The sequence below is a fragment of the Sparus aurata genome, chromosome 21, assembly GCF_900880675.1.
Source record: "Sparus aurata chromosome 21, fSpaAur1.1, whole genome shotgun sequence".
In the NCBI taxonomy this organism is placed as follows: Eukaryota; Metazoa; Chordata; class Actinopteri; order Spariformes; family Sparidae; genus Sparus; species Sparus aurata.
This window is the reverse complement of record NC_044207.1, coordinates 15,135,014-15,163,013: the sequence shown is the minus strand read 5'-3', so window position 1 is coordinate 15,163,013 and position 28,000 is coordinate 15,135,014. Positions and strand designations below refer to the sequence as shown.

Here is a 28,000-nt window from a genome sequence, read left to right as displayed (position 1 = left end):
TTTTTTAACCGGAAAAGGGGCGGAGACAGCTGTAACGTTAGCAACCACGCTGGGGACAGGAACGGTTACCGTTAATGTGAAGGATTGCCCTTTGAAATATGTCTGTAAATACAAACTGAGCCCGTGTCTTACACATCAAATACACCTGGATCTACCCGAGAGCCGTCGTTTCTCTTCATCGTGCAGGTAAAGATCGAGGATGCCGTTATTTTTGGATGCTAGCTAGCTGCTGCTGACTCCGGTGTATAGTCACTGTGGGATCGTCGGTGATCATGTAATACAGGGACGTTAGCTGGCTAACGTTAGCTAGCTAGCATGCTAAACGCGAGATGGTTATCAATAGCGAACAGTCTCCTCTCTAGCATTTTTAAATGTGGCTTAATCCACCCAACGCTTGCTTGTTACGCCATTACGAGTTTTGTAGCGAGCTCGCCAAGCTTAAGATCAGTCTGATGACTAATTATTGGCGACAGGCTAATGCTAACAGCGAAAGGTTGCTAGTCAGCCCATGACGCTGTCAACGGCTCGCCTGGGTTTGACAGCTCACTCTAAGCAGTGGACAAGGCCAAAGCCTCGCACATCTGTAATCTACGCTGTCTTTATCTCCAGAAGTCTAAACTAGCTCAATATAAGTACAAACCCCGGCTGAAACACATTGGCAGTTAGCTAGTGTATTTAAAATGTCGAACTCTGTACCTAGCTAACATTAGCTGCAAGGTAATGTTACGCTTTCAGTATAATGGCTGATTTTACTCTTCTGTGGAGGCTCTAGTTGTTAAACTGTGCTATTAAGCCACTTAGGGTTGCTATTTGTGTGGTCTTGTAGCGTTAATGCACCACTGTTTATCGCCCAAGTTGACTAAGCTACTGGATAGAACAGAATCTGGCAACATCGGGTTCATGTGCACCGCCTGGTTCAAGTCAACGCCCCACCCTGACTGTACCTCCTCTTTGTGCCGAATTAAACCTCCTGGATGATAATTACGGTGGTTGTGGGGACAGTATTATGGTGAGGATACTTTGTGATGGTGAAAGAGTGAGGATAGAGATTTTCTTCTTCACCAACTATGCGTTGTTGGCCGGAGGCTTGGCAGGGAAACCACCGGCTAAATCGATGTTCCTGGTGCTTACTATGAGCTGTTATAGTGACTGTGCACCATTCGAGGTAAAGTGACTGTATTTGAATTTAAAAAGACTAAATTTCTCAAAGTTTAGGACATTGTAGGGGCCTGTATTGGAAACTAAAGAAGCTCTAGTTGATATAAAGTTGTAACCCAGTTGTAAACCGTGGATAGCATTGATAACTTGAATAAACAGCTGTGTGGACTTCACGAGGACCAGCTGCTTCCTGTGTTCATGCTGATCTCCCCCCTGTTGTGTTCTTTGGATACATGTTGTGTATGCGAGCAAGCAGAAGCATATGTGAACCCCAGAATTTACACAAATAATCACTTTATCCACCCCAAATGTGCTAAATATAAGGTGACGTCTTCTGTGCTTTTCTGCATACATTTTCATATGTATTTGTTGGCAAAAGCTGTGCATCTCAGGTCTGAAGAAGCAAGAGGTTTTTACCATGCTGGTGTGGTTAAAATCCGCTGAATCACGTACAGTACAGGAGAGTGCTGCTGACGTCACCCCGCTGACATCACACCACTGACACTTGGAAACTCCTCGAAAACCCAAATGCCAATGTGCAAGGGCCTCGCATTATCCTCGCCACAGGCAAAGTGGTCACACATTCATGGATGTGGATACTTGTGGATGCAGACATTTCAAGATTACCAGTTTTAGGCATGACGAGGCCGGAGATAGTTGTTACGATCAATCTGGTACACATTTAGACTGCACAGACAAAAAGTGAAATATTAACATCTGTATAACTTCCTGGAATGCATTTGCTGGTTGATAAATGGGTTATCAATACATCAGTGGGCATATTATGCAGCTGAGTATATAGCTGATCAAAGCTGGCCAACTCTGGGAGTGAGAGTCGGTTGCAGAGCCAGACCTTCTAGTGAAAAACCACCCAGAGTCACATCAGATTCTGCTCTGATCCAGAGCCATTCACCAAAAGAAAGACATTTTAGAAATTATTTTGAAATTTTTGAGATTGAAAAGTGATTAATCTTCACTCTTGTTAATGAACCGGACTGCAGCAATGATTTGTTGAGGTGACCGCCATTGTCACATGTTTATGTGCTGTAATTTTAATGGAGGGGAAATGTATGTGTCTACATGAACAACGTTACAGAGAGGAGAGGGGAAAGGAAGAGAGATGAACTGGGAGGTGCTTGTGAGTGCTGAGTTTAGTGATCGACTGGAATTCAAACACACAGATTCACACCATCAGCGCCTGTCATTGCTCGCTAGCTTATGGGTAATGTGCTGTAAAGTAATGTGGATGGGGTGAATTAATGCTTCACTGGTGGTGCACACCATTCAACACCCGCCATAGCTGTGAAAATGTATCGGAAGCGACTCAGGCACAAATCAGCAAGGACGAGGCAGCCGAATGCAACAGGCTACAAAGTGAAACAGACCATTACCTTGAGTAAACTTTCTGTATATTTTTCTGGGTTTGAACATTGTTGTAAACATTTGAGATAACGTAAGGGTGTAGTCCTTTTACACATTTTAATGTACCATATTATATCTTTAAGATACGTGATTTCTGCTAACATTTAGCTACAAGTGAATCCACTGCTCCTCTAAAGGCTACCTGAGGCAGTTCATGAGCTTCTGTCCGTTTGAGTAGGAGGCTGGGACTGTGGCGTCCTCAAGCCTGACAATAGAAATCCCCTGTGGTTTCCTTTCGTCCCTCTATACAGGGCTTGTATGTCTTGTCTAGCTTCCTCTTTTCATTCACACTGGAAAGTAGAACTACATCTGAAAGGTATAAAGTTATTAACAACAGGTTGGTTGGATTGTATACAGGATTACACAAAAAACTACTGAACAGATTTCCACAAAACAGAATAGATCACCATTGTCTGTTGGTGTGGATCCGGACGTTTTTTGTCAATTTCTCAGGGAATACCGCTGGATGGAAAATATCAGGCGCGTTTCATATGCTGGGATCTATAAGTGAGTACAATTTGACTGTCAGCATCTGGCAGATTTAAATATATTTGATCTGATATTGGACTAGACTTGATTGAATTAAAGGGAGCTGTTGGAGGTATGCACTAGTTATAAAAGTACAATTGGCTTCTTGACTCAGCAATACCAACACTCATATCTATTGACAGAGTGTTGATTGCTGACCTGGTGTTGGTAACTATAATTTTAAGTCCACTAAATAACTGAAATGTAACTTTGTTGATGTTGCACCTGCACACATGGCAGATGGCGATCAGACACTTGGATAAGGGGTTTAGATTCGTAATGCAGTTTCTTCCTGGGCCTTAGAGTACACTGGGCTTTTCTCAAAGCTGGGATACAGCCTTATCCAGTTCAGAACCCAGGACATGATGTTTACATGCACGACTTAACCACAGTCCACCAAAACATGTACATAATCAGGATAATTACCCATGTAAAGACAATCAGTGTTACTTCCTCATTTCTCCTTATCATCTGTTTATAGATTCACTGGTTGAGCTTTAGTGATTAGCAGAATTGAATCATTTGGGGCAGTGTTTGCAGAAGATTTGTTGTAACTTGTTCATAGGCTCTGTTTCTTTCTGCATTGTCAGCGCTCAAATCAATTATGATTCAGACGCTGCTTTTTCCACATGAGTTGTTGCTGTGATGCGATGTGCTTCCTGGTGTGCCAGTGGCTGATAATAAGGGGAATTTGTCAGTCATGCTGGCATGGAAAAACTTTAGATTATGTGGTGACTCAGGTTATATTAGCCTGACTGTTTTACTTCCTGTTTTACAATCCCTCTCCTTCTCTATCTGTCTCTCTCAGCCCTGTAGGTGAGTGATGCCGCCGGCGTCCAGCTGTGACTGCCCCCACCTGGACTGCGTGGGGGAGATCACTAAGGAGGAGCTCATTCAGAAATCCCATGTAAGTGACCCTCCATCACAACCCTGTCAACTGCCCTACTCATAACAAGCCACTCTTAAAGTTTTAGAGTCCGAAGTACATGGGGAGTTTTTAAAAAATGTAAATAAACAACCAAAAAAAACCCAAAACAGACTGTCACTACTGCCAGCTACAGGGGCTAGAAAGCTCACTGGCTCATAATCTGCAAGTGTTCATTTCAGCAAATGTAAATAGATAAATCATTTAATATTATGTCAATCCTTCCATCAACTTTATGCCACTTGTTAGGGTTCAGGCTGGATGAATTCCTTTTAATAATTTGTATTTATATTAAATCGCCATCTATGTGGTATTAAAAGGGTTTTAAAAGTCCTGAAAACTTGGTCGACTTGGCAAAAACTTTTGATAAAATGTTTTTTAATATATCGTCGCCGTTATCCTGCTGATTCATTTTACAGCATGTGACTTTAACCTGAGCGTCTCTTTGTTATTCTAGGGCCAGTGCCAAGACTGTAAAGTTGGAGGACCAAATTTGTGGGCGTGTTTAGAGGTAAGACAGTGCTCACAGGGAGGGGAAAAAAAGAAATTGAGAATAGATGTTTATGTGACAACATGTTTTTCCTATTTAGTTTTTTAGCACCCTGTGTCTACATCTCCTGTTTGTTTTTCTCTCTAGAATGGCTGCGCGTATGTAGGCTGTGGAGAATCTCACACTGACCACAGCACTGTGCACTCGCAGGTAAGAGATCTCAGACCTGACTTTCAGCTGGGAAATATTAATTAATACATAAGAAAGAGGGAGAAAAGGATGAAGTCTTGAAACTTTGACTTCGATGTTGGATTAAGAAAAAAAAGAGGTTACAAAAATAGGAGTCAGTGGAGAAGCAGAGGAGGAACAGATGAAAGGACAGGACAGGACAGGACTGGAATACCACTTTGGAGTCCCAGGAGGCATGACTTGGAATAAAACTGCCCCCAGCCCTGCTTTATTTTTAACATTCTTCTCTAAGAGCTAGCATGTGCATCTTGTAGCTTTTTGAAGTGCAAGAATTGTTAAAAGACATCAAGCCAGCTCTGTCTTCCTACACCTCCACATTCGGTGCAATTTCAGCTGCGGATCATCCATTATTAATTGCCATTCCTCCGGGAAGTGGGGGAGAATCAGTAATACTGTCAGTTCCATGGTTACAGTATCTGCCCCTCCCGCCTGCTCTAAAGCTTTACTCAGCCTCTGGTGTTGACTAAGGCTTTTCTTCCACCACGCCAGGGCCAAGTGGGGTTAGAAGACTAAGGGGAAGAATATGAAAGCAAACATGTAATTTTCTTGGCCTATTATAATACGCATAGTTGATCTAACCATTGTCCTGGAAGAGTCTGTTTCAAGGCAAACCTCTTCAGAAGTAGAGCCCTCCAAACAGATGAAAGACCGGTTTTGGACAGAGAGAGTGCTGCAAAAAAAGACATGTAATATTAGCTGACTGATTTGAAATGATATCACTTTTTTTATATCAATCTGCTTATCCAGGACGTCTGTCTGTGCAGCACACTAGCTGCCTTTGCTGTTTGTTGAGCGGAAGCCATCTTTAAATCTTGTAAGAAAGAAGGCATGCTTAATTAGTGCTTTGGAGGCCCAAGGGGCGGGGGGGGAACGTTTTAATCTCTTGACTCTACAGTGAAAAAACGCTGCTTCTGGATCAGCTCACATGCACTGTCCTAGGTTACTACACCAAGAGTAAACATGAGCTCCTGTTTTGAAGTTGGAAGTTGCTAGATCAGCTAATATCAGAAGCTTGACTTCTCTGTGGGCTTTTGAAAACCAAATGAGATGTGTAATTAGTATTTACATACAGATCATATTGCAAACATTATTATGCAGCAGAGTGGACTTCTGAAGCAAATTCAGCCAATGGTAAACTTTGGAAATCATTCTTCATGTTGCAGATTTGGTAGGTTTGGAAAGTTACCACATCCTTAAAGTTTCTTTTAGGACACCAATTCTCGCCTTTTAATAGCAGATTTGCTGATCTGTTCTTGAGCACCCTGACAGTAATAGTGCCGTTCACATTTATCAAAGCAGAAGCATGATCCAAGCAAGCATGCAAATGCAATTGACAACACCTGGCCCAACTGGCACAAATGTGCACCCCCCAGTGAGCATACTCAACATGGGCTCTTAGGCACAGGTGGAGGTAACAAATGTCGGTCCCTTAAATGGGCAAAAATTTAGCTAATCAGAGCGTTTTCCCTCCATTGGACCACCATGGGACGAACAGCAGGAGACAAATCATTTTTCGATCCCGTTAAAACTGATGTTTGGCCAGTTCAAAAATGATTTTTCAACTTGAAAAACTTGCCGTTTTACATAAGCATAATCAAGTATAAGACTACAAAAGTATAAAACTAGAGCAACTACACACCCAACTGTCGTGTAAGTTTTATTATTGGTTTCGGGCAGTAATGTCTTGAATGCTGATGGCTGGAGAGGAAACATGGTATGGTTTTGGAGGCAACACCAAACCCAACATGCCTTTCATTAGGAGACCACACACTGAAGCAGGCGCTGAGTCAAAGTTGGTGGTGCAACAACATAAATGTTTTCCACTGCAGTGCCGTATTTTGGACAAGTATTTGTGAGCACGATATAAGTTGTTGACACGCTCGGAAAGGTTTTATATCATCTTCATCTCCCAAGTTTTATTCTCCATGTGAGTGTGTGCAGGAGGGGTACTTAAGATTTGTTTTACTTGAATACAGTTTTTTTTTACGGTATCATGTTGAACCCTATGAACCGTAGAGCAGAAGTAAATCAACATAATAAATTATCCATACGAGATCTACAGAACATTATGGGGGCAGGTTTAAAAACACCCTCTAAGGCGCTGTAAATCCAGCTTGTTATTAATTCCTACCTGGTATACTTTCCTTCATAAATTATTTAAGCTGAGGAGTTTCATGGCCGCGCTCAGTCTGGTGTGTCCCCTCTGCCAACTCTGCTCTGCCCCCCTGTGTGAAGGCTAATGCAGCCCTGATGAATAATACAAAGTCTGCTGGTCGGCTGCTGCTCACGTTCAGTCTCCTGTCGACCTGCCAGGCTGCTGGTGTTTGTCAGAGCAGTAGTGGGTCAGCAGAACACGGCCATGTTTCAACAGCAGCAGAAATCTGCTATGCTGCAACCTTCACCTCTACCTAAAGCTGAGACATCCAGCTCAGAGCCACTGTCTACCATCTTGTTTATAAAATGATAAACACAAGAGTGTTTTTTTTTTGTTTTTTTTGTCTTAATATTTAGGAGGGTAAGGAGTTTGGTTTTGTTTACTTGTAAGAACTCTCATAGAGTAAGTGAGGACTAGTGATCAATGACCACTCGAGAATATACTTTAAATTAAAATGAAAATAAATTTACAAGCACAAATGCAAAAACTACTGTAGTTCCAGCTTCTCCGCTGTGTGGATTTGGAGATTTTCTTTGTCTTATGTGACAACAGTGGTTGAACATTCAGTGTGACAAAAGTAGGGCTGCAACTACCAATTAGTTTATTTAGTAAGTAAATTATCAATTTATCAAGAATTTTTTTACCCAAAAAGAGAACTGTAATAGTTGGAAAAACAAATGTAAGGAAAATGCTACTGGCAAGTATGCCTACTATGCACCTAATAGTCTAATCACATGGTGATGGACTAATCACCATTTGATTTATAAGCCCTGAAACGGGACCCTGCTACTTTCCAGCTGCATCCACCTGTATGCAACTTAACAGAGTCGTTATTGACTGTATATGGCAAGCAACTTGGCACCTTAAAGCACATGTTGGTAAAATAACATTTATTTATATTTGTGTTCTTTTTCAGTTCTGACTGACACTGACAGTAAAACTTCATAATAGAAAGTCCCATTGCATTCACTCTCTGTCTGTATTTATTTGTTCAACCCATTTAACAATGATGGCAGTCATATAATATCCATACAGGGTGAGCAACAAACAGGTGTTGAATAATATTCACAATATATCTATATCTATTTTTTTAATCCACTTGTATCAGGTCATTACTCAGCTTCAGTCAATATGCAAATTCAGGTATTGTAATTTAACAGGAAGGAGAAAAAATATTTAAAAAGTTCTATATTGTAAGTTTTCATTTTTTCATCAGTATACACCAGACCATACACTGTAGACTGGTAGTAGTGGAACAGAAAGTGGTAGCATGAGACATGATCTTAGTGTGGCTGTCATCTTAGATGATGCTTGATAGAAATTGTCTTGTTCTGTTGCACTGTCAGCTGTGCCAGACTCTTCCATAAAAGTTCAGTTTGTGCACTGTAGATTAGACTGATTGGACAGGCCTGGCTGCCAGCAGGCACACCTACACTTGTTATATAAGAGCAGAAGCAACCTGCTGATTGTCTAAAGATGTGTTGGTAGATTGTGTTGAAGATAAAGAAGCATCTCATTGATAAAAAGTGGGATAAGATGTGCTTTATCCACTCTTCTTTTGATGAATGTTGACACCTTCGTCTTGTTTCATTTTGCTTAGACAGTCTGATGTGTCTATTTTGAAAATGACTTTTTTTCTTTAATAACTTTGTGTGCAGGAGACGAGGCACAACCTCACAGTGAACCTGACCACGCTTCGAGTGTGGTGCTACGCCTGCGGCAAGGAGGTTTTCCTGGAGCGTAAACTAGGTCCTCACTCTCCCCACGCGAACACCAAACCCCTCCCCTCTCCACAGAATGCTGGTCAGGTAAGAACCAGGTCCACTCAAACTCACGTCATCGTTTTCTTTATGTGTTAGAGCTGTAGTTTAATCATAAACCAGGTTTGATGTAGAGTATAGATTAAATGCAGTATGTATCTTTTCTTTTTGTAGGCCTGTGTTGTCTTGTTTACTGCATTATCACTTGGTTACATAACTATGTGCTCTCGTGTGCGATAACAATCCAGAGTAACAGTCGAACTGTCAAATTGTATACTGTTATTCATTTACTAGATGAGCCTTTGATAATAGGGTCTGTGTGTTCTGTGCGGTTGCTCCAGGATAACAGCAGGGCCCCTGGGAGCCCGACCTCTCTGAGAGTGCCCCCTAATGGAGGCTGCGAAGACCTGGACATGGAGACAGAGGAGGAGGATGAGCTGCGTGCGAGAGGTCAGATAACCACAAAATGAATGACACAAATAATTATTATCGATCACTAGAGACACATTATACTTGCAAGGAAATGCTGACTTTGTAAGATGATAGTTGTTCCCACAAATGTCAGCTACAAAGTTAACAAACACCTCCTGAAACAAATGCCTGAATGTGGCGAATGAAGGCTGCCTAAATGTACCTGTACCTGAATGCAGCCATGTAGAATTGTCTAATCTACAGTTACAGTGCTGCTGCAGTAGACGCACACGTTTCATGCCCACATTATCATTAACTCATCATTTATAATATGAAGTCAGTGAGGTGTGTAAAATGTAATTAACTTTTATCAGCTTCTAATAAAGGTATAAAAAAAAAAAGAACCTTGCATGGATGATTTGAGGTGACACCTCAAGCACAGGAGCTCAGTGAGTTGGTTTAGTTCAGAGCACAGTTTACGATATCAATTAATAAGAGCAGTAAATGGCAAGACGAGTGTTTTTGAAGAGCCTGACGCACCGAACAGACTTTCAACTACAAAGGCTGACGCAAAGTGACTAAATGGTTGCCTCGCTCTGTCTCATTTCCTTTGCTAAAAGTTGTTTTTGAACAAACTACAACGACCATAGCTAAAACATTCCAAATATAATTTGAAAGACAAACAAAACAAACTAGTCAACGTTTCACTGTGATTCTGAAACAGGTTTGTCAGACGTTTCCTCTGATGAGAAAAAACAGGCAACAGAAAGTCACACACAGCCTCCAAGTAGGACTGCAGGCTATACAGCTCTGCGGGTTGACCAAGCACTAACACTTCAGTGCTGAGTACCTCCGTCCCTCTGGAACCACCGATGCAAACAATGTTTTCACTCAGTGCTGTGAGATGCACACAGGCTCCACCAAATGACATATGTTATGTTGAACCTCATGCAGTGCAGCTCAGGCTTTGGCACCATCACCACCTTGGTTATTTTTGTCGCAAAATACAGATCATATGAGGTGGGTGGAGTAGGAGACTGCTTTGCAAGACTAATAATGTTCTCCGCAAAGTAAGCTGGTCACGTGAAATCAGAGGTCTTCATAATGTGAAGCACGCCTCCACAAGAGGGTGAAGGAGAGCTGGCAGGTGGCATGCAGAGGGAGAGACATGAGGCAGAAATACCTCATGAGGTGAAAGGGAAAGGTTCATGCTGGCAACATAAAAACAACAGGAAGTTAATTATTATGGTGCGGTTGATTGTAGCTGCTAATCAACACGTCCGACATGGAGGAAGTCAAGCCTCTTAACCTCAATGGCCACAATTTGCAGAGTCATAGCTCTGTCAAATCTCAACACACCGATGTGATACACATATTTTTCAATTCAGTTCAGTTACATTTCCCAAGGATATCACTGATGACGAAATCCATGGTGTGGAAATCATTTCAAAAAAACTCTTTTAACTCTCCCTGCAACTCTAGAGCTTGCCTGCGAATTATCACATTTTTGCATTTTCTTCCATGTGGACGTAAGCCAGTGATAGCCACCTGTACATCAATGGGTACCTTGCAAACAGAAACTGCTTATAGCTAATTCAACATACTTTTAATGGTGCCATTTCCTAAAATTCGGGCTACATGATATGGTTATAAAGTCAATATTTTGCCAGATTTTGCGATTGCAATATAATTCATGATTAGTGGTGATGATATTTTTTGTGTAATTTTCATTTTCACCCCCCATACTCTTTTAAAAATCATGCTATTGTGACATTTGTTGGGGTCCATGTTTTTTTACATCTTCAGAACAAAATTTGTTGGCCAGTGCATCTCACTGCACTACAGTACTTTTTTTAAATTAACCATGTAAGAATATTAACTGAAAATGTTTTTAAATTATCAAAAAATCACTAACTAACAAGCTAGTCACGGTCCAAAGCTCCCGTGCTAACGGTGAAACACTCTCCCGGTGCCCCAAGCTCAATTTCTGGACCACTAGCTGTACAGTTTACTGTGCTAACTAGCTAACAGCAGCTACAGTGTGCAGTAATTAGTAGTTAGTGTGGTGAAATGCTGTCACCTGTTTTATTTTTAGCATGAATTTGACAAGTGGCCAATTCTTACATATTGCACCTATACCCTTTAAATAAGATTGGATATTGCACTTTTTCATATTGCTATTTCAATTATAGCTCAATTAATCCTGCAGCCCTACGCAATATGTAGACAAATGTAGGCTAAAAACGTTTAGTTATACTCTCTGTTTACATCTCCCTGAGCATTATAGCAACCATAGTTTTAAAAGGTATATCATGATTATACACTGCATGAAAGAATACTAGCTGGATTGACAGAATCTATTAATATTAACTGTTCAGTGGGGTTTTTGGGGCAACTTGGGACATTTTATCGTGTCTGAAGTAAACTTTAAAAACCCTTGTATGAGACGAATCAGCTGTCACTGCCTTGGTCAGAAAAATAATATTGGAGACCGTTGGCCACAGTAGCTGATTTACGAGACAGCAGGTAGCCACTTTTCCTGCTCCAGCTGTAAAATATTAATCTTGGAAATGGAATTGGTCTCCTTAACAATATAGAGGCTCTGTGGTTGCCATCAAAATTTACAAGCATTTGATGAGTGGCTTGTTTTAATTTCCCCGGTGTGTTGTGTCTCCCTCAGGCCTGACAGGGCTGAAGAACATAGGCAACACCTGCTACATGAACGCTGCCCTCCAGGCCCTGTCCAACTGGTGAGACCTCTGTTAACTTACCTTCTGTCCCCTGCATTTACCCGTCTACCCCGCATCACCTCTCTTTGCAGTTTCTTCCTGTAACTTTCCGCTGACTACCCACACTTTCAACACGCTCCTTTTTCATGAGCCATTTGCTGTTTTATTCACCGCCTGCCTGGTTCTTGTTGTCTGTGAGAAAAGGACTGAGGCTATGCTCATTTGGGAGAGTGACGGCTGAGTGAAAATTGCTGCAGTGCACCATTTGAGACGGCAGAAATGGCCTTTTGTAGATCCCTGTAGGGTCTTCAGTTACAAATGAACACCAACTCTTTCTTACATCTCCTCCTCTGTTGCTTTTCTCTTCCCGCTATGTCTTTTTATATGTCTCCCTTAGCTGTTTCTCTCCCAGTCTGCTGCATTTTTAAAGTTTTTTATATTGAATTTACCAATCCTCCTGGCTCATTCTTTCAGATTGTATTTTTCTGTGTGGTCACTTGAATTATGGCTCAACTGCAGAGCCCTGGCCTGGGTTATTACTTACTCTGTACCTCTTACTTTTTATTTATTTTTCATATAGCAACTTCCTCCTTTTTTAATACCCAGGGGGCCGGTACGTTTCTTAAAATTAAACTGATGATGCTTCGTCTGGATACAAGTCAAAATGTGGAAAAGATGTGGGTCAAAATTTGCAATCTAAATCACATTCCAAAAATAGGAGGAAGTGAGTCACGCAGCTGCGGAAGGAGGGACCTTTTCTGAAACTTTCCCTTTGATGTCTGTTTGTGTGAGCGCCGCTTCTTTCACTTACTGTCGGGTCATTATTCAGTTCCAAGGACTTTTCTCCTGCCAAGGGAAGGGAACACTCCATGCCTTATTCATTCTGCAGTTTGTCTCTTTCTTGCGAATTCCTGTCCGCTCCGTATCCATCAAATAAAATCCCCTCAGCTGTTTTTCTTTTCAGCTATTTCCGATGTCCCTCAACTTTCAGCTGCATGTGGATTTTTTCAGTGGCCCTGGGAATTTGTGATATTACTCTGCGAGTGAAACATGGTTTTATGATACTAAATGAATCAGAAATACTGGCAGAAGACGGCATTATGTAGAAATGCTGAGCTTAAACCTCTTGGATTTCCTTTCCTGTTTGTCATTTTCTGCCTTTGTGTGACCTTCATGAATGTAAAAGCAGAAACACTGAAGCTAAGATGATTTACAGAACTTAAAATGTCATCTGCATACATAACGGATTATAATAACATTACACTATCTTGTACTTCTCTGAAATATATCTGCTTCTCTTTGCCTTTTTGAGGATTATATGCAGGTTTTTGAGAATTAGCCACTGCATTACAAACTTTTTGGTAATAATAATCAATCTCTTCAGGGACAGATGTTCAGTAAAAGCTGATTTTGGTGCTCGCATATGATGTATTTATCCCCCTTTTCTTTCCACTGCAGCCCGCCCTTGACACAGTTCTTTCTCGAATGTGGCGGCATGGTGAGGACGGACAAGAAGCCCGCACTCTGCAAAAGCTACCAGAAGCTAGTGTCCGACCTGTGGCACAAGAACAGGTAGGTGTTGTTTTTAGATCACTCAAACCTATAAGTTTGCGCCCAAGCCACAGTTGATTTCAGATGCAAATGTATGACAGAGTGATGGTACTGTAGCTTTGCTGCTAAACTCCTTAGCCACAGTTTTTTTTTATCAGCTAGTCTTGATTATAAACTCTGCATCCCACTGGACTTTTGATTGTGATATCCGTGTATGACAAAACTCATTAAGCAGACTGTGTTTTGTCACTTTACAGAGTCTCCTACGTGGTCCCAACCAACTTGTTCCAGGGGATCAAAGCCATAAACCCCATGTTTAGAGGGTATTCTCAGCAGGTGGGTCACAGCAGATGGTGAAATGAATGTGCAATAAAAGTGCATGTGAGCACGTTCGTAATATATTTATAAAACATGGAGACACTCTTCACGCAGTTGGAGATGTGCTAGACAGCATGGTTGCAATTTCATTTTTATTTATGCGTTGGAGGATAATTAGCTGCTGTGTTTTAAACGAGTGGGATTTTTGCTTTTGCCTCTGTGGCTTGCAATTGAGTGAACATGAATATAAAAGGTTGAACTGATTACACTGTTGCTGGAATGTTATCCTGTTTGTAGTGATGGGTAGGTTCTCAAAATGTGTCAAAGACTTGTGGGTAGTGCCTTATTTTTTCAGCAACGAGAAGGCAACTCAGTAGAGAGCATACCTCCGCAAACAGCCACCTGAATACACCTGATTTTATTCATCAAGATCTATCCATTATTGGAATTGTCACTTAAGTCACAAAAGTTAATGGGGTCTTTGTTTGGGCGGAAACTCATCCTCCAATTTTTTGTTTGGTGAGCTGCAATGATTACTTGATTAGTCGACTGAAAGAAAATTCATTGCCAACTAGTTTTGATAATTGATTAATTGTTTTAGTAATTATTCAAGCAAAAATGTCAAAATTTTGCCACCTGTAGTGTGTTTAATGTAAGGATTTCCTGCTTTTCTGTCAATAATGTCTTTGGGTTTTGGACTGACTGTTCTCTAAATGAGGCAATTAGAAAACAAAAAATGATTTAATCAAGAAAATAATCAGCAGATTAATCAATGAAAATAACAGTTAATGCAGCCCTATCATTTTCCTGTCACTGAACTTCTCCTTAATAATTCTGTGCTGAGCTGTAATTATTATGGGTCTGATGCCCACCTATAAAGTTGTCCTAGATCTTATACAGTCTCTCCTTTTTCTCTTCCACTCCATATCCCTCCGTGCTCAGTCCTTCATAGAAATTACATTACCTCCAACTCAAATCACTCAGCCAGATAAACTGAATCCTCTACTTTGCAATTACAAGCTTCTGACTTTCATTCACACACAAATGCACACATTAATCGTTTGATTTGATTCCAGGTGGTGCTTAAAAGAAAAATAGATTTACGTGTCATAGATATAAAGAAAGACTACTCGCTGGAGCACGTCTTGTCTTTTACCAGTGTCTGTAAATAAGGGATTTATAAGCCTGAGTGGTGAAATGATGAAACGGCCTGTTTCCTCTTGGCTTGCCAGAGTTTGTTCAGAGGAGTTAGCCAAGGAATATTCATTTGTCACGCTACGCTGGGCTGCACAGCCTTGGAATTAGCATTGCTATGAATGAAGTTAACATTCCAGGTCCTGGGAGAGGAGCGTTCATTTGGCTGGAGAGGGAGATTGGATGCTGGGGCTCATTAAGTTTGATTACACATTCATGAGCATTTGGTTTCGGATTTTGTGATGCAGAATCAGGATAAACAAGGAGGTGAAGTGGTTGTTGTTTGTAAATTGGAAAAAAAATAGTTTTGGGAAAGCTTGGCTGTGTCTGTCAAGCTCGATTATATTTAGGTAGAATTAGTGCTGTGTTACATTTCAATGTTCTTTTCAGGGACAGGAAATTAAGTATTTTTTCACAGGCTTCAGGAACCAACATAACTGCTAAGAACTCTAACATTTTCCCAGCTAGAACTAATTTGCTACCTCAACTAACATTTCTTGTGATTTTCCCCTCTCTGCCTCCAGGACTCCCAGGAGTTTCTCCGCTGCTTGATGGATCAACTTCACGAGGAGCTGAAGGAGCCGCTGCCTGAACCCTACGACCAGTCCAGTGGCATCACCGTGGACGACGGCCATGAGGAGGACAACCACAGTCAGTCAGACAACGACTTCCAGTCATGCGAGTCGTGTGGTAGCAGCGACCGGGCCGATAACGAGGTGCAGGGCGGGAACGTGCTAATAGAAGACACCAATGAGGCTGAGATGCTTATTCCTGAGCAAGATGAGATCCAGGCCAACAGGGAGTGGCAGAAGGAGAAGAATATGATCAATGACTTTTACCGCTCTGGAGTTAATGGTGTAATGGGTGGTAACACTGGAGTGGACATGGACAAAGATGTTGACACCACCACTGAAGCCACACCAATTATCAGCAGCCAGGGAGCCATCAAGGTTCAAGGCAGAACAACAGGTAATTGTGGACATTATGAAGCAGAATGTCAAGCTTTATTTTTCCGCTTACTTATTCGGCATCAAATTTGTGCTTTTGAAACTCTAATATTTAGCCTGCTCTCAACAAGATTCCTTCCCAGACATCCAAATGTCAACAAACAACAGACCACAGAGTCCAGTCCCGATGGAGGGACACATTCCCAAAATGTCCAGCAGCCCGCCCAAGGCTGCCTCAGGCTGGCCCAGCCTAAACCCTGCACACAAGAAAGGTACTTCTGCATAATCAGAGGCAGTCATACCAAGATCCAAAGCTATCTCGTGCAGATCTTTGCTGACATACTGTTAAGCACTATTCTCACATTTCTCCCTCTGTCTCTGCGCTCCCTCAGCAGTGACCACATTCTCCCCACCAAAGAACAAGCGGCAGAAGAAATACCGCAGTGTCATCTCAGATGTGTTCGATGGGACCATTGTGAGCTCGGTTCAGTGCCTCACCTGTGATCGGGTTAGTGCGGATGCTACGGTGAATTTTTTGGTCTTACATGAGATAATGGGATTGCTGAGAGGGTAGGATGGACAGTAAGGGGTGCACTAGAGGATGGGGCTTAGTGTCAAGTTATTTCAAGGTCCTAAAACATTTATTTTGGGGAAAAATCTACTTTAGTGCTTAGCTGTGATGTTCTTATAAACTGTAAGTGCAGAAGTCCAATGTCATATCACATACTGTGATATATGAGCTGTAATGAGGGTAATATTCTGCCATATAAGGGATAGGCAGTATGTCAATTTTATACCATTGTCATGAGACTATATATTGTCTTAGATTATAGATATAGTTATATCCTGTTATTGCGTAAGTGTTGTCTTTTCCTAGTTTTCAAGGCTGCATTACAGTGAATTAATGTAGTATTCTGAATTTACCAGCCTGTTCTACTTGTTCTAATGCTCGTCTTGACCCACTTGATCATAATTTCCACATTACTGACGATTATTTCTTTAAAATCCTGTTGCGTTAATATTTGTGATAGTACCAATAGTCATCCTCAAAGTCAAGTTTTCAAAATATTGATATCTATAAATATGTTGTATTGTGATATAGCCTCAAATATTGCAATATTATTTTAAGGCCACATCACACAGCTCTGTTACAAAAAGATTTTAAAAATCAGGATTGATTTGTGACCAAAGCTTTATTGTGTGGGTGTTTTGTTGCTGTCAGGTGTCTGTGACCCTGGAGAACTTCCAGGATATCTCGTTGCCCATCCCGGGGAAGGAAGACCTGGCAAAGCTCCACTCCTCCACCCACCAGACCTCCCTGGTTAAAGCCGGCTCCTGTGGGGAAGCTTATGCACCGCAGGGCTGGATTGCATTTGTCATGGAATACATAAAGAGGTGTGTTAATAACATGGACACTGTGGTTGTTGTTTACATGCACATCAAGCATTTGTGGCTTTGTACTCTCCCCTTTTTATCAATCCCAAACCTGTTTGTTTTTATTCCTAGTTGGTTCTGGGGTCCAGTGGTTACGCTACAAGACTGTCTTGCAGCTTTCTTTGCCAGAGATGAACTAAAGGGTGAGCAAGTGGGTGGAAATCTGTTCTGCCAGCACAAACATCAAGATTGATGTCTCAGTAACTGTGTGTTTTTTGTTTTCTAGGAGACAATATGTACAGCTGTGAAAAATGCAAGAAGTGAGTTACTAATTCTGAACTGGACAATACACAACAACAGAGAAAATAAATATCTGCAGCTGTGATGATTGCCCTTTATTCTTCATGTTTTTTTCCTCTTAGATTACGAAATGGAGTCAAATTTTGTAAAATGCAAAGTTTGCCAGAGGTATAGCGACAATTCTCGTACTTTACATAATGAAGAATCTAAAATCTTTTATCCTAATGTCTTCAGCAATCAGACTTCTAAAATAGAACCTCTGTGTGCAATCTTCTGCTCCAGATCCTGTGTATCCACTTAAAGCGCTTCAGACACGAACTGATGTTCTCCACCAAGATAAGCACCCACGTCTCCTTCCCGCTTGAGGGCCTGGACCTGCAGCCCTTCTTGGCCAAGGACGGCTCCGCCCAGACCTCCAACTATGACCTGCTGTCAGTCATCTGTCACCACGGCACTGCCAGCAGTGAGTGGGCAAATCTGCCTTCGATTGGCACGCACGAGTGTCCTGCATTCATTAGCCAACAGAAAAATTTCACATGTACTTGTTAGGTTTATGACTGCTGCCGCTCTAACACGTTCGCCCTGTCTGATCCCAGGTGGCCACTACATAGCGTACTGCAGGAATGATGTGAACAATCTGTGGTATGAATTTGATGACCAAAGTGTGACTGAGGTGTCTGAGTCCTGTGTCCAGAATGCTGAGGCTTATGTGCTCTTCTACAAGTAAACACACACACACACACACACACACACAAGACTGGACATTTTAAGATTCACTGTGCCGCTTTGATTTTCATAATCTTACTTTTGATTATTCCGTTGCAGTAGTGATTAATCTTTGGTCTGTTCCTGTTGCAGAAAGAGTAACGAGGATGCACTGAAAGAACGTAGGAGGGTGTCCGGTTTATTCAGCATGATGGAGCCCAGCCTCCTGCAGTTCTACATCTCCCGCCAGTGGCTAAACAAGTTCAAGACCTTCGCTGAACCGGGCCCCATCTCCAATGACGACTTCCTGTGTTCGCATGGAGGTGCGTGTGACTGTGTTGTCATCATACTGAAATCACTCGGAGGTCACCCTTTCTTCCTTTCCATGCGCAAACGCGTTGCGCTCTGCCATCTCTTAACACGGCTTCTGCTTTCATCCTTGCCATGGATTTTCGTCTTTGACAAAGCAGAGTATTCCCTCCGCAACATTGCAGACTTCAAAGGGGGGTTTTATGTCTCTTTGTGCAGATGATCCTTCTTTCTCGTTTTAGCAGGGAAGAGGGATGGGTTCTAAAAGGGTTTGTGCCAATCATGTTCCTTTCTTTTCTGTGATCTATTCAGGGAACGGTGGAAAATATGAAATTGAAAATTAAGGAGGAAAGAATGAACATTTGTGCTAAAGCTGTTAGTATACATTGGCAGTGGGGAATGTGTACAATTGTGTAAATAAGCACATAAAGGTTGCCCCCCCCCCCCAACAGCTGCCAGCACATAATAAATGGATAGTTGGATATTATAAGCAGACATAGTATCAGTGCTGTGAAACCATGATTGTTTTATTTTGATATAAAACAGTAAGTGTTGCAGTTTATTTCAACCTTTCTTTTTATGCATGTAGAATAATAACTCATTTGAATATAAAGACTTAAAGACACTGAAGGACTAAAGCAGATAATTATTGTAGATTAATTTTTCTTTCAAGCTGTGCCTTTCATTCTACAGTTCATTATCTTATCCCGCCACAGTTTTTCTGCTGTAGTAAATTGTTGCAGGTTTTTTGCACCCACGCAATTTGAAGCTGTGTAGTCTCTGCTGGTTTAGAGTGTGAGCCTTTTTTCTTTCTTATGATGTCAATGTTTGTTTCATATTTTTGCTAAATTGATGTTCTACCTTGTAGAGCGAGTGCACCGTGTCCAAGGCGCCCTGTCCTTTAATGCAGCGGCTGTTCCCTGTCATTCCTCAACTGACTCTATCTATGTAAAGAAATAATAATTCAGTTGAGCTGGCTGTACTTGTTGGGTTGGGGTCAGGTTAACATCACTCATCTCTTGTTCCAGGTCAAGTTGACAATTAGAACTGCTAACCAACAAATTAATTTGAATAAACAGCAGGCTTTGCTATGTTCATCTGAAAACTGAAGGTCCTTCCCAATCATAAACTTGAATTTGAATTAATTGATATTTAGTGATCCTGCATAAATGATTAACAGAATATAATTTTAAAAAATTAGGATTAGAGTAGTTTAGCTTCACGGATGAGGAAAGAAGAAAGGATAGAGAAGAATTCTGGATAATAAAGGATACTCTAATGTAATGTTTTTGTCATATGAACCCTCAAGATGAGCGATTGCCAGTCACAGATCATGTCCTCAGCGTCAATTTGAGAGTTTTTTTCCAGTTCTTTCATTGGAGGGATTTTTTGGAGGCTTGAGAAGGTGAAAGGGCAAAAGATCAGAGAAAAATAAACTGTTTTGTGGTGCAGAAATGTGTTCTTTCCGATTTATCTCGGGACCTCTCAGGCTGGCCTGACCCCCAGGTTGGATACTACTGATCTAATTATAGGGACTGAAGGCAGGAGAAAAGAGGAAAACATTAGATTATTAAACATAGCCAGAGAAATTTGGTCAGACGCTGATACAGATATTGGGGAGATAAACACACATTTCCTGCCTCAATGTGGCAGGATATTTATAGTTTTACCTTTAAAGGGGCATTGTGTACTTTAGGAGAATAAATTCAAACTCAGAGTTTTAATATTTACAACATTATTTATGTAACAAATATCAGAAATATGTAGTTTTTTTTCCCATAACTGAATAAACAAGCTGTTTTTAGAGGGTTATTAATAAGGTCCCCCAGAACACTGAAGCTATAAAGTTGGCAGTGTCCGCCACATATAAACAAAGTAAAAAGAGTTTGTGAATTTAGTTTGTTTAGATGCATAAAAATTTTTTATTTCCCTTCTGATTAAAATTTCTTCCCCAAAACTACATAGTGCACCTTTAATACCCTAAATGACACTGTTCGAACTTTGCTGGTAATTCTATAATTATAAATTACTCCAAGGGTCTTTTCTGCATTATGTTTGTTAAAAAAAAAGAAAAAATGAAAAGAAAGTCTGTGCTGTACTGCCCGATGCATCAGGTGGGCTCAACTATTAAGGTTGGAGCAATGACTTTAATATATTTGAACATAACAGCAGTCACAGTGTCACACTAGTAATGTCTGATGGATGTTTCAATGTGTCCCATCAGGTGTGCCACCCAACAAAGCAACATTCATCGACGACCTGGTGGTAATGCTGCCACAGAACGTGTGGGATCACCTTTACAGCAGGTACATACAGCACACACGCCGACTTGTGTGACTGGCTGGAGGCTGTAAACATTGTCACATCTCCCATTACTCAGTGTGCTCACAGATGTAGTGTGGTTCCCTTCGTGGTGTTGATTTTATCGGTGTGAGTTAATGTGGACTGCTCCCTGCAGGTATGGAGGGGGACCAGCTGTCAACCACCTGTACGTTTGCCACACGTGCCAGATCGAGATAGAAAAACTGGAGAAAAGACGCAAGTCAGAGCTGGACATGTTCGTCAGGGTAAGACTTCTAACTATATATGTACCGGCAAGGAAGATGAGAGCTGTAGCTGTTGTAAAAAAAAAAAAAAGATGGTGTGAGTGATAATGGATAGAGTGTGAGTGTGTGTCTCCGTGCAGTCCAGTTCACATGGGTGTGTAAAGGCCTATTCGCCTGTCTATTGAACCAATTGATAGGCTGCATGTGTTGGTGCTCTTCACCCCAGCAGGAGATGAGAGGTGTGAGCCTGATGAAAGCCTTATCATTAATGCATTGGGACAGATGCAGCTGTTATTGCCGGCTCAGTCTGCTCACTCACACAATGGCTGCTCAGAAGATGTGTGTGTGCGAGTGTGTGTGTGTCTGTGTGTGCGTGTGTGTGTGTATGTGTGTGTGTGTTTTAGAAAGAGCTTCAATAAGATGACAAGAGAAGCAGGGATTGTGTCGTTTCCAAGAAAGATGAAATTGGTGCAGTGTTCTGTTAAGACTGTCTTCTAATTGGAATAACTACCAGAGAGAATTGATTAGGTTTTCCATCTCCTCTCCTCTCAATCCTTTCATCCTCACTTAATATATTTTTTTTTTGTTCCCCCCTCCCCGTGTTTCTCCTCCCTCTTGTCTCTACCGCTCACTCCTCCCCCATTTCCTCTCTCCCCCCTCTCCCTCCCTCTGCTCTGTAGCTGAACAAGGCGTTCCAGGAGGAGGAGTCTCCAGTGGTCATATACTGCATCAGCATGCAGTGGTTTCGTGAGTGGGAGGGCTTTGTCAAAGGAAAAGACAATGGTAATTGGACAGAAGTCTTGCCTTTCCCTCTGAATCCTGTTTAAATGTCTGATTAAAAGGCTGAACGTTTCCTCCTGTTCTGGTATCAGCTGATGACGTATCAGGGAAAAGCTGCCTCGACTATCTTCAGTGTTCTCTCACAACAAACAGCATGTGTCAAATCTATACATTTGTACGGATCGGAGAATATGGCAAATGAATGTTTTTATGCGGGACATCCAGATTCTCTCTAACCAAAAGCTGCTCATGTTCAAAAGAAACTGTGAAGTCCCATTTCGTCTTTTGATTTATCTTCAAAGAGTTTGCTTCAGTCCCCCGAGTCAAGTTTCCCTTCTGCTACAGCAAAATGAAGTGTCAAAATAAATTTTGGTTGCTTGCACTTGCTCTAATTTTCTTTTTTTTTTTTTGCTTTGTATTGTCATATCTATTTATAACGGCTTACATCTGGCACTGCAGGATACGTCTTTTTTTCTCCGACTTGTGATCCTCTAATGTTTGTTTTCTGTCTGTAGCGAGTGGGGAGCAGAAATTGCTTTTCATGGTGTGACAAAAACATTTGACATTTTGACATCAGTGCCGTTTGAAACAATTAGGATTGAGAAATAAGCGTGGGTATTACTTTTGGATGTAATTATGATGACTGATTGTCTTTCTCTTTTCCTCTTTAAGATCCGCCGGGACCCATTGATAATTCCAAGATTACAGTAAACAAGAATGGCCATTTAACACTCAAACAAGGTATTATTATCATTATTATTATCATTATTATTATTATTATTATTATTATTATTATTATTGTAGTATTGTGTTATTTCTCTTCTTTTACGCTGTAGAAAGATGTTTTGAATCTTTGTTGGAAGCATAAAAAAGAAAAATGGAAACCGATTAACTCAGGATGAATAAATAATATCCTAGAAATGGTAAAACATTTTTGTTGGAACAAGTCTTGAGGAGCCTCTGTGGATAATTAACTGTGTTTGCACCCTGCAGGCGCTGACTCGGGGCAGATCTCCGAAGAAACGTGGAACTTCCTCCACTCGATCTACGGCGGCGGTCCACTGGTGACGGTTCGGCCAAACATCAGCCACCAGGAAGCAGAATCGTCACAGTCGGAGGAGAAGATCGAGGTGGAGACGCGCTCTGTCTAATCAAGCACTCTGCAGAAAAAAACAACGGAAAACATTTAATAAATGGAAAAAGCCTTTTATTTTGCACTTGACTTTTATTTCAAAAGCATTCGAGCAAAGGACCTCATCTTTACCGCGACGTGTCAGCCTCGGACAGCTGACGGAGGGAACTAACATGTCTGAGAAGGGGTTTGTCATGTTGTACAAATCTGTATAAAGAGCTCTTAAATTTCTATTAGCACTGTAGTATTCATGTGTCAGGTTGTTTTCAGAACCAAGCATTTAAATTATGTGCAGCTAAAAAAAAATTCCACTGAATGCCATATTTCTTTTTTTTTTGTTTTCTTTTCTTGACCAAACGAGCACATACTGTTCTGTATGTCCATGTGTCATGTGTCACTGATATTGATGAATCACAATACATCTTGCTGTAGATATATATCACACATTTTCCTGTTGTAAGAGAATAATGTTCAATGAGTGACGAGGAGAGCAAAATGTGACTCTTAAAAGTGATGAAAATCATTAAGGTTATGAAGGGACTAATGACTGAGTAGTCTCAGGAATGAATTTTGTGTTTTGCACTGTTCTGTAGACGTACAAATAGGCATGCTCACACGAATGTCTGGTTTGTATTTGAATGTACCAGTACTGATAGTATGTTGGTCAAGACTCAGCACTTGGGTATTTATCACAGAAGGGAGTGATTTAATATGATGTTCATAGATCTTTTGTAGAAAATATGTGGCAGGCGGAGTCTGTTAAGAATGCATGCTTTAACACTCGATCACAGTTTTAACATCACATGTAACTGCATGTAAATGCAAAGCTGCTCATACAATGTTGCACGTTAATCACAATCTGGATCTATGTTCACTAAATTGTACAGCTACAGACGGCATATTACAGTATGTAATCAGCATCATCATCATCAGCAGCAATCTAATTAATTAAAGGCATTATTTTTGTGTATGGGCATGGTGTTGCTTCCTGTGTTGGCTGATAGGGGGCAAGCAGAATGCTGTACTGTGAGTTTTTTTTTTTTTTTTGCATATGGATGTCACTTGAGTAAGATCCATCCTGACTTTTGCTGGCTGACACTATTAAAACTTGATGAAAACATGTGGAACATTGTGGGCATCTTGATTTGTGTCACCCTGTCATGATCTCTGCTGGATGGAGAGGTTCTTACGTGAGAAACGAGGGGCAATTTAGAAAAGGAAAAAGTCAGTGACACAATTTATTGTCTAGCATTGAAAGTGTTAATTTATAAGCACCAATTAAGCGAGGTGACCCCAGAAGTGTGTGACCGATTGCACTCTCAGCAGGGGCAAAAATGTACAGTATTGTGTTACATTTTGATGAGCGCGGTTGAATCGGCTCACACACCCCGACTAGTTGACTGGATTGAAAACATGGCTGCGGCCGAACGTGCAGCAAATTTACGGAAGTGAGGTATGTGTAATTCTTGAGCTACAAACGTTATTTAGAAGTGTGCCTCCAGTTCGGTGCTTGTAGTACAGCATATGACAAAACTTTAATTTATTAGCCCACCAAAAATGTCCATGAGCGGCATTGTTGGAAGTACACAAATACATCGGCAAAGTTATGCGCGGAACAATCAGCTAGCTTGGCTAGCTAATATTAGGCTGCAGCGGCTAGCCGTAGCTGCTAACTGGTTACCAGCCACCGTTATACCGCTTGGTTGCTAACCATGCTTATTCTGCCTGTGCGAACCAGTTGACATGTAAACCTCGGCGAAACACAATGTTAGTAGCGATTCCTTCAATCAGTATGTATTTTTGGTGTACTTAATGGCTGTATCAGTTGTCGAGCTAGTTTAGCTAGCATGTAAGTAAGCTAACGTTACCAGAGAGGCTCCAGCCGAATTCGCCACGATTCTTTTCTGCACGATGCAGTTAACAGGAAAACTAGCCGAGAAGAACTAGCGAAGGTAACGTTAGCCAACTTGGCTAACTAGTCGTTCATAAGAAGATAAAAAAAAGAAAATTGTCTCGGATAGGTTGTTGTGTACTTGTTTGGCAGGTGTCTTGGGCAGCGTTAAAGATAATGTTTAAATATCACGGGTGCAACAGTCTGCAGTTTGGTGTATCAAGCGTTAATGTTTTATATTTAGCCCTGAGAGCTAACGGTAAGTTAGTTTGCTAAGGTTAGCCCGCTAAACAACAAGCTAGGTCAAGTAACGTTTGCTTGGAAGTTGGTCCATGCTAACGTTTAGCTTGCTCGTCAGCTCCGTGGATCAATTTGGTTGTTTTGCCTGAACGTGTGATCGGAGTTTTAATCCTTAACTTTAGAGTTCACCTGCTGCAAACTAGTGTTAACTTAACCGGCAACACGTGCAGCTGCAACCTGGTGAGGTGTAGTTTAACACCATTCTCTAGCTTACAACTTTGTCCACATTGAGCTCCCGGCAGCTGATTAGCTGGGATGTTGGGATTTGAGCGATTCTCATCGGTATATACCAACACCGCTCCGTGGATTTTTTGTTGCCAGTAGGCCCCGTGGAAGTGCTGAACTGCAGGTCAGCAACAGTGATGAACAGTCCAACATGACGGTAAAACGAAGCTTTCTGTGGTTTTCTTAAAACACATTTCTGAGCCTAAACTCATTTGCGGACTTTGGATAAGCTGGTTTGCCAACAATAGCCTTCTCACTTAGCTTGCAAGATGTGTGTTTACTCATGTAGAGCTGGAGTTTACAGCCTTAATTGTCAATGAAACCAGTGTTTGCTTATTATGGCAAGTGGCCCACATGTAAGACCTGGCCTGTCATGATGATAGTATTGTAATCAGCACGTGTTAACATAACCCCACAACCAAACACGCGCTTTAGTGAGAACAGGAAGTGGCTTGATCGAGGATTACAGTCACACATGGGTCATGTCTAGATACCTGCAAAGACTAATCACATATTCTGACTATGACGCTTTAAATATGTATGGGTAAATTGCTGTCTTTTAGTACAAGTTGGTATTGTCAAACCTTGTCTTATTACTGACAGAATATTACATGAGGACTATAAATGTGTTAGGTCAAACCCTAGTACTACTGATTAACAGTACTTTAATACATTATGAAATTAAGTGATATTTTGTATTTCATATAAACATCTGACATTTCATATCTGATCAGTAGCTGCACAGTGTCCATTCTCAGTATTCATATACTGGTGTGTGGTCTAAAGTTGGGGGTCCCGACCTTTTTGGCTTTTGACTCCATAAAACAAAGCAATGTTCACTTGCGACTCCTCATCAGATACTATGGCCTGAGTGTTGACATGACTTATGAGCAGTTCAAACAAAGAGTCAGTTATCTGGCTTAACGTTTACAGTATCTATACTTTTGGGAGCTTATGTTGTGACTTATGATTTCATCCTAATTCACTACACACTCCACAACCGAAGATTTTTTTGCATGTTAGTTCGGTAACAGTGTGGACTGGAAAAAAAGAAGCAATCTATCCCACATGCTGTCTAACCGCTGGCACTATTTTACGACATTCCTGTCATTGCACCTCCGTTGGGTGTGTTTTAAATTAGTTGAGCCTATGCTAAAATAGGGTAGTCATTTTCAAAATAATCAGAACTTGCTTTAAATTTTTTCTTCGGAGAGGAACTTTGATTTTAATATTTTCAACGGGCACCTGAAGGCAGCATTGAATGTTTATTGAGTCATTATTCATTGAGGCTTCGCCAGCTTTTCTAACAACATGTTAATTATTGGAATCATGGAAGTGTGAGCACATTTTTCACAGTTATTCAGCTAAACTGTAACCCTGATCATTTTGAAGTAGTGATTAGTGAGCTAGATTTTTGACAGTAGGTCAGATGTGTAAGCTTAATTAGTTTTGTCAATTTGAGTCTCGGGGTGAGTGCTCAGTCTAAATAACCTGCCCCCTGCTCCCCCATCTGTGTTTCTTTCTTTCTCTCTCTTATTTTATGCATGGACAAATCACATTAGCTTTCTCAGCTGGAGTCTTTAGCAGAGTGTGAGTAATATGTGCATGTGGTATTGCTCTTTTGAGGTGACCAGTATGTTAACTCCTGACAAAATACTCTCAAAATGTGTTTGTAGCTTTTGGTTTTGATGTGGCTATGTATAAAAAGGGCAGGGATTGTCCCAAGAAAGGCAATGAGGAGCTTCTAAATCAGATTTGACAGAGGTCATCTCATAGGATGATGTACTTAGAGTTAATGTAAATGGGCACCATGTCCACAATGCTAATTGACGCAATAATTCTCTCCTCTAAAACGGGAGACTCTAACTATGTCTCATCTTTTTCAAAGGACACTGCGCGAGATCATTTCCCCTGAATGTCACTTTAAGATGACCTTTACTGTGTCTCGTTTTTATTGTCCTCTGTCGTTAGATTTATTATTTGGAGCTATCATCTAGAGGATACTTTACGTGTGTGTGTGTGTGTGTGTGTGTGTAAGATCTTAAGTTCCCCCTTCTTTCATTAACTGCGTGTCGAGATGCACAGAGATAACTTAATAACTAATTACTGTATACTGAGACTAAGACTGATCGATGATTAGATTTACATTGCAGACTTCCCCACTGAACTGTGTTGTTTGTGGAGTTAATGTTCGTATTAAAATTGTTAAATTTGGCAGACTTCTTTGTAGTTCTTCACAAAGCAGCATTAATGTAATCTCTATTATTTGAGGGGATATTGTGATGTGAATGCTACTTCGCTGTAGTGTTTTTAGTGAGTGACCGCCAGCCATTGTAGTGCTTTCTGCTTCTTTTTCAAACACATTACAACATTTCTTTGACCTTTGTAACACTGTCGTGTGTGTGTGTGTGTGTGTGTGTGAGCTTGTGTGTGTGCGTGTGTGTGAGCTTGTCTGTGTGTGTGTTGGATAAATTACATTGTGATTATTATCTATCTCTATCTATCTGTCTATATATATATATATATATATATATATATATATATATATATATATATATATATATATATATATATATATATATATATATATATATATATATA

At 40.9% G+C, this 28,000-nt stretch overlaps 1 protein-coding gene across 5 annotated transcripts; it reads left to right on the top strand.

Annotated features, from left to right (window-relative positions):
* Nucleotides 1-3: 3 nt before the first annotated feature.
* Nucleotides 4-24,103, top strand: usp33 (ubiquitin specific peptidase 33). Of its 5 annotated transcripts, none has more exons than XM_030401726.1 (24): nucleotides 4-186; nucleotides 3,917-4,015; nucleotides 4,491-4,544; nucleotides 4,671-4,733; nucleotides 8,586-8,735; nucleotides 9,029-9,137; nucleotides 11,779-11,848; nucleotides 13,286-13,399; nucleotides 13,636-13,714; nucleotides 15,415-15,859; nucleotides 15,969-16,109; nucleotides 16,230-16,363; nucleotides 17,060-17,232; nucleotides 17,344-17,414; nucleotides 17,498-17,531; nucleotides 17,634-17,679; nucleotides 17,794-17,974; nucleotides 18,108-18,234; nucleotides 18,370-18,539; nucleotides 20,750-20,831; nucleotides 20,984-21,092; nucleotides 21,752-21,854; nucleotides 22,524-22,592; nucleotides 22,845-24,103. In XM_030401726.1, the coding sequence occupies exons 2-24, from the start codon at nucleotides 3,932-3,934 to the stop codon at nucleotides 23,000-23,002; spliced, it is 2,766 nt and encodes a 921-aa protein (XP_030257586.1). In that variant the 5' UTR covers nucleotides 4-186; nucleotides 3,917-3,931; the 3' UTR covers nucleotides 23,003-24,103. The 5 variants fall into 5 exon arrangements, with proteins under 5 accessions (XP_030257586.1, XP_030257587.1, XP_030257584.1 ...); XM_030401727.1 differs by having other exon boundaries at nucleotides 15,954-16,109; nucleotides 16,230-16,345; XM_030401724.1 differs by having other exon boundaries at nucleotides 15,954-16,109.
* Nucleotides 24,104-28,000: the final 3,897 nt, after the last annotated feature.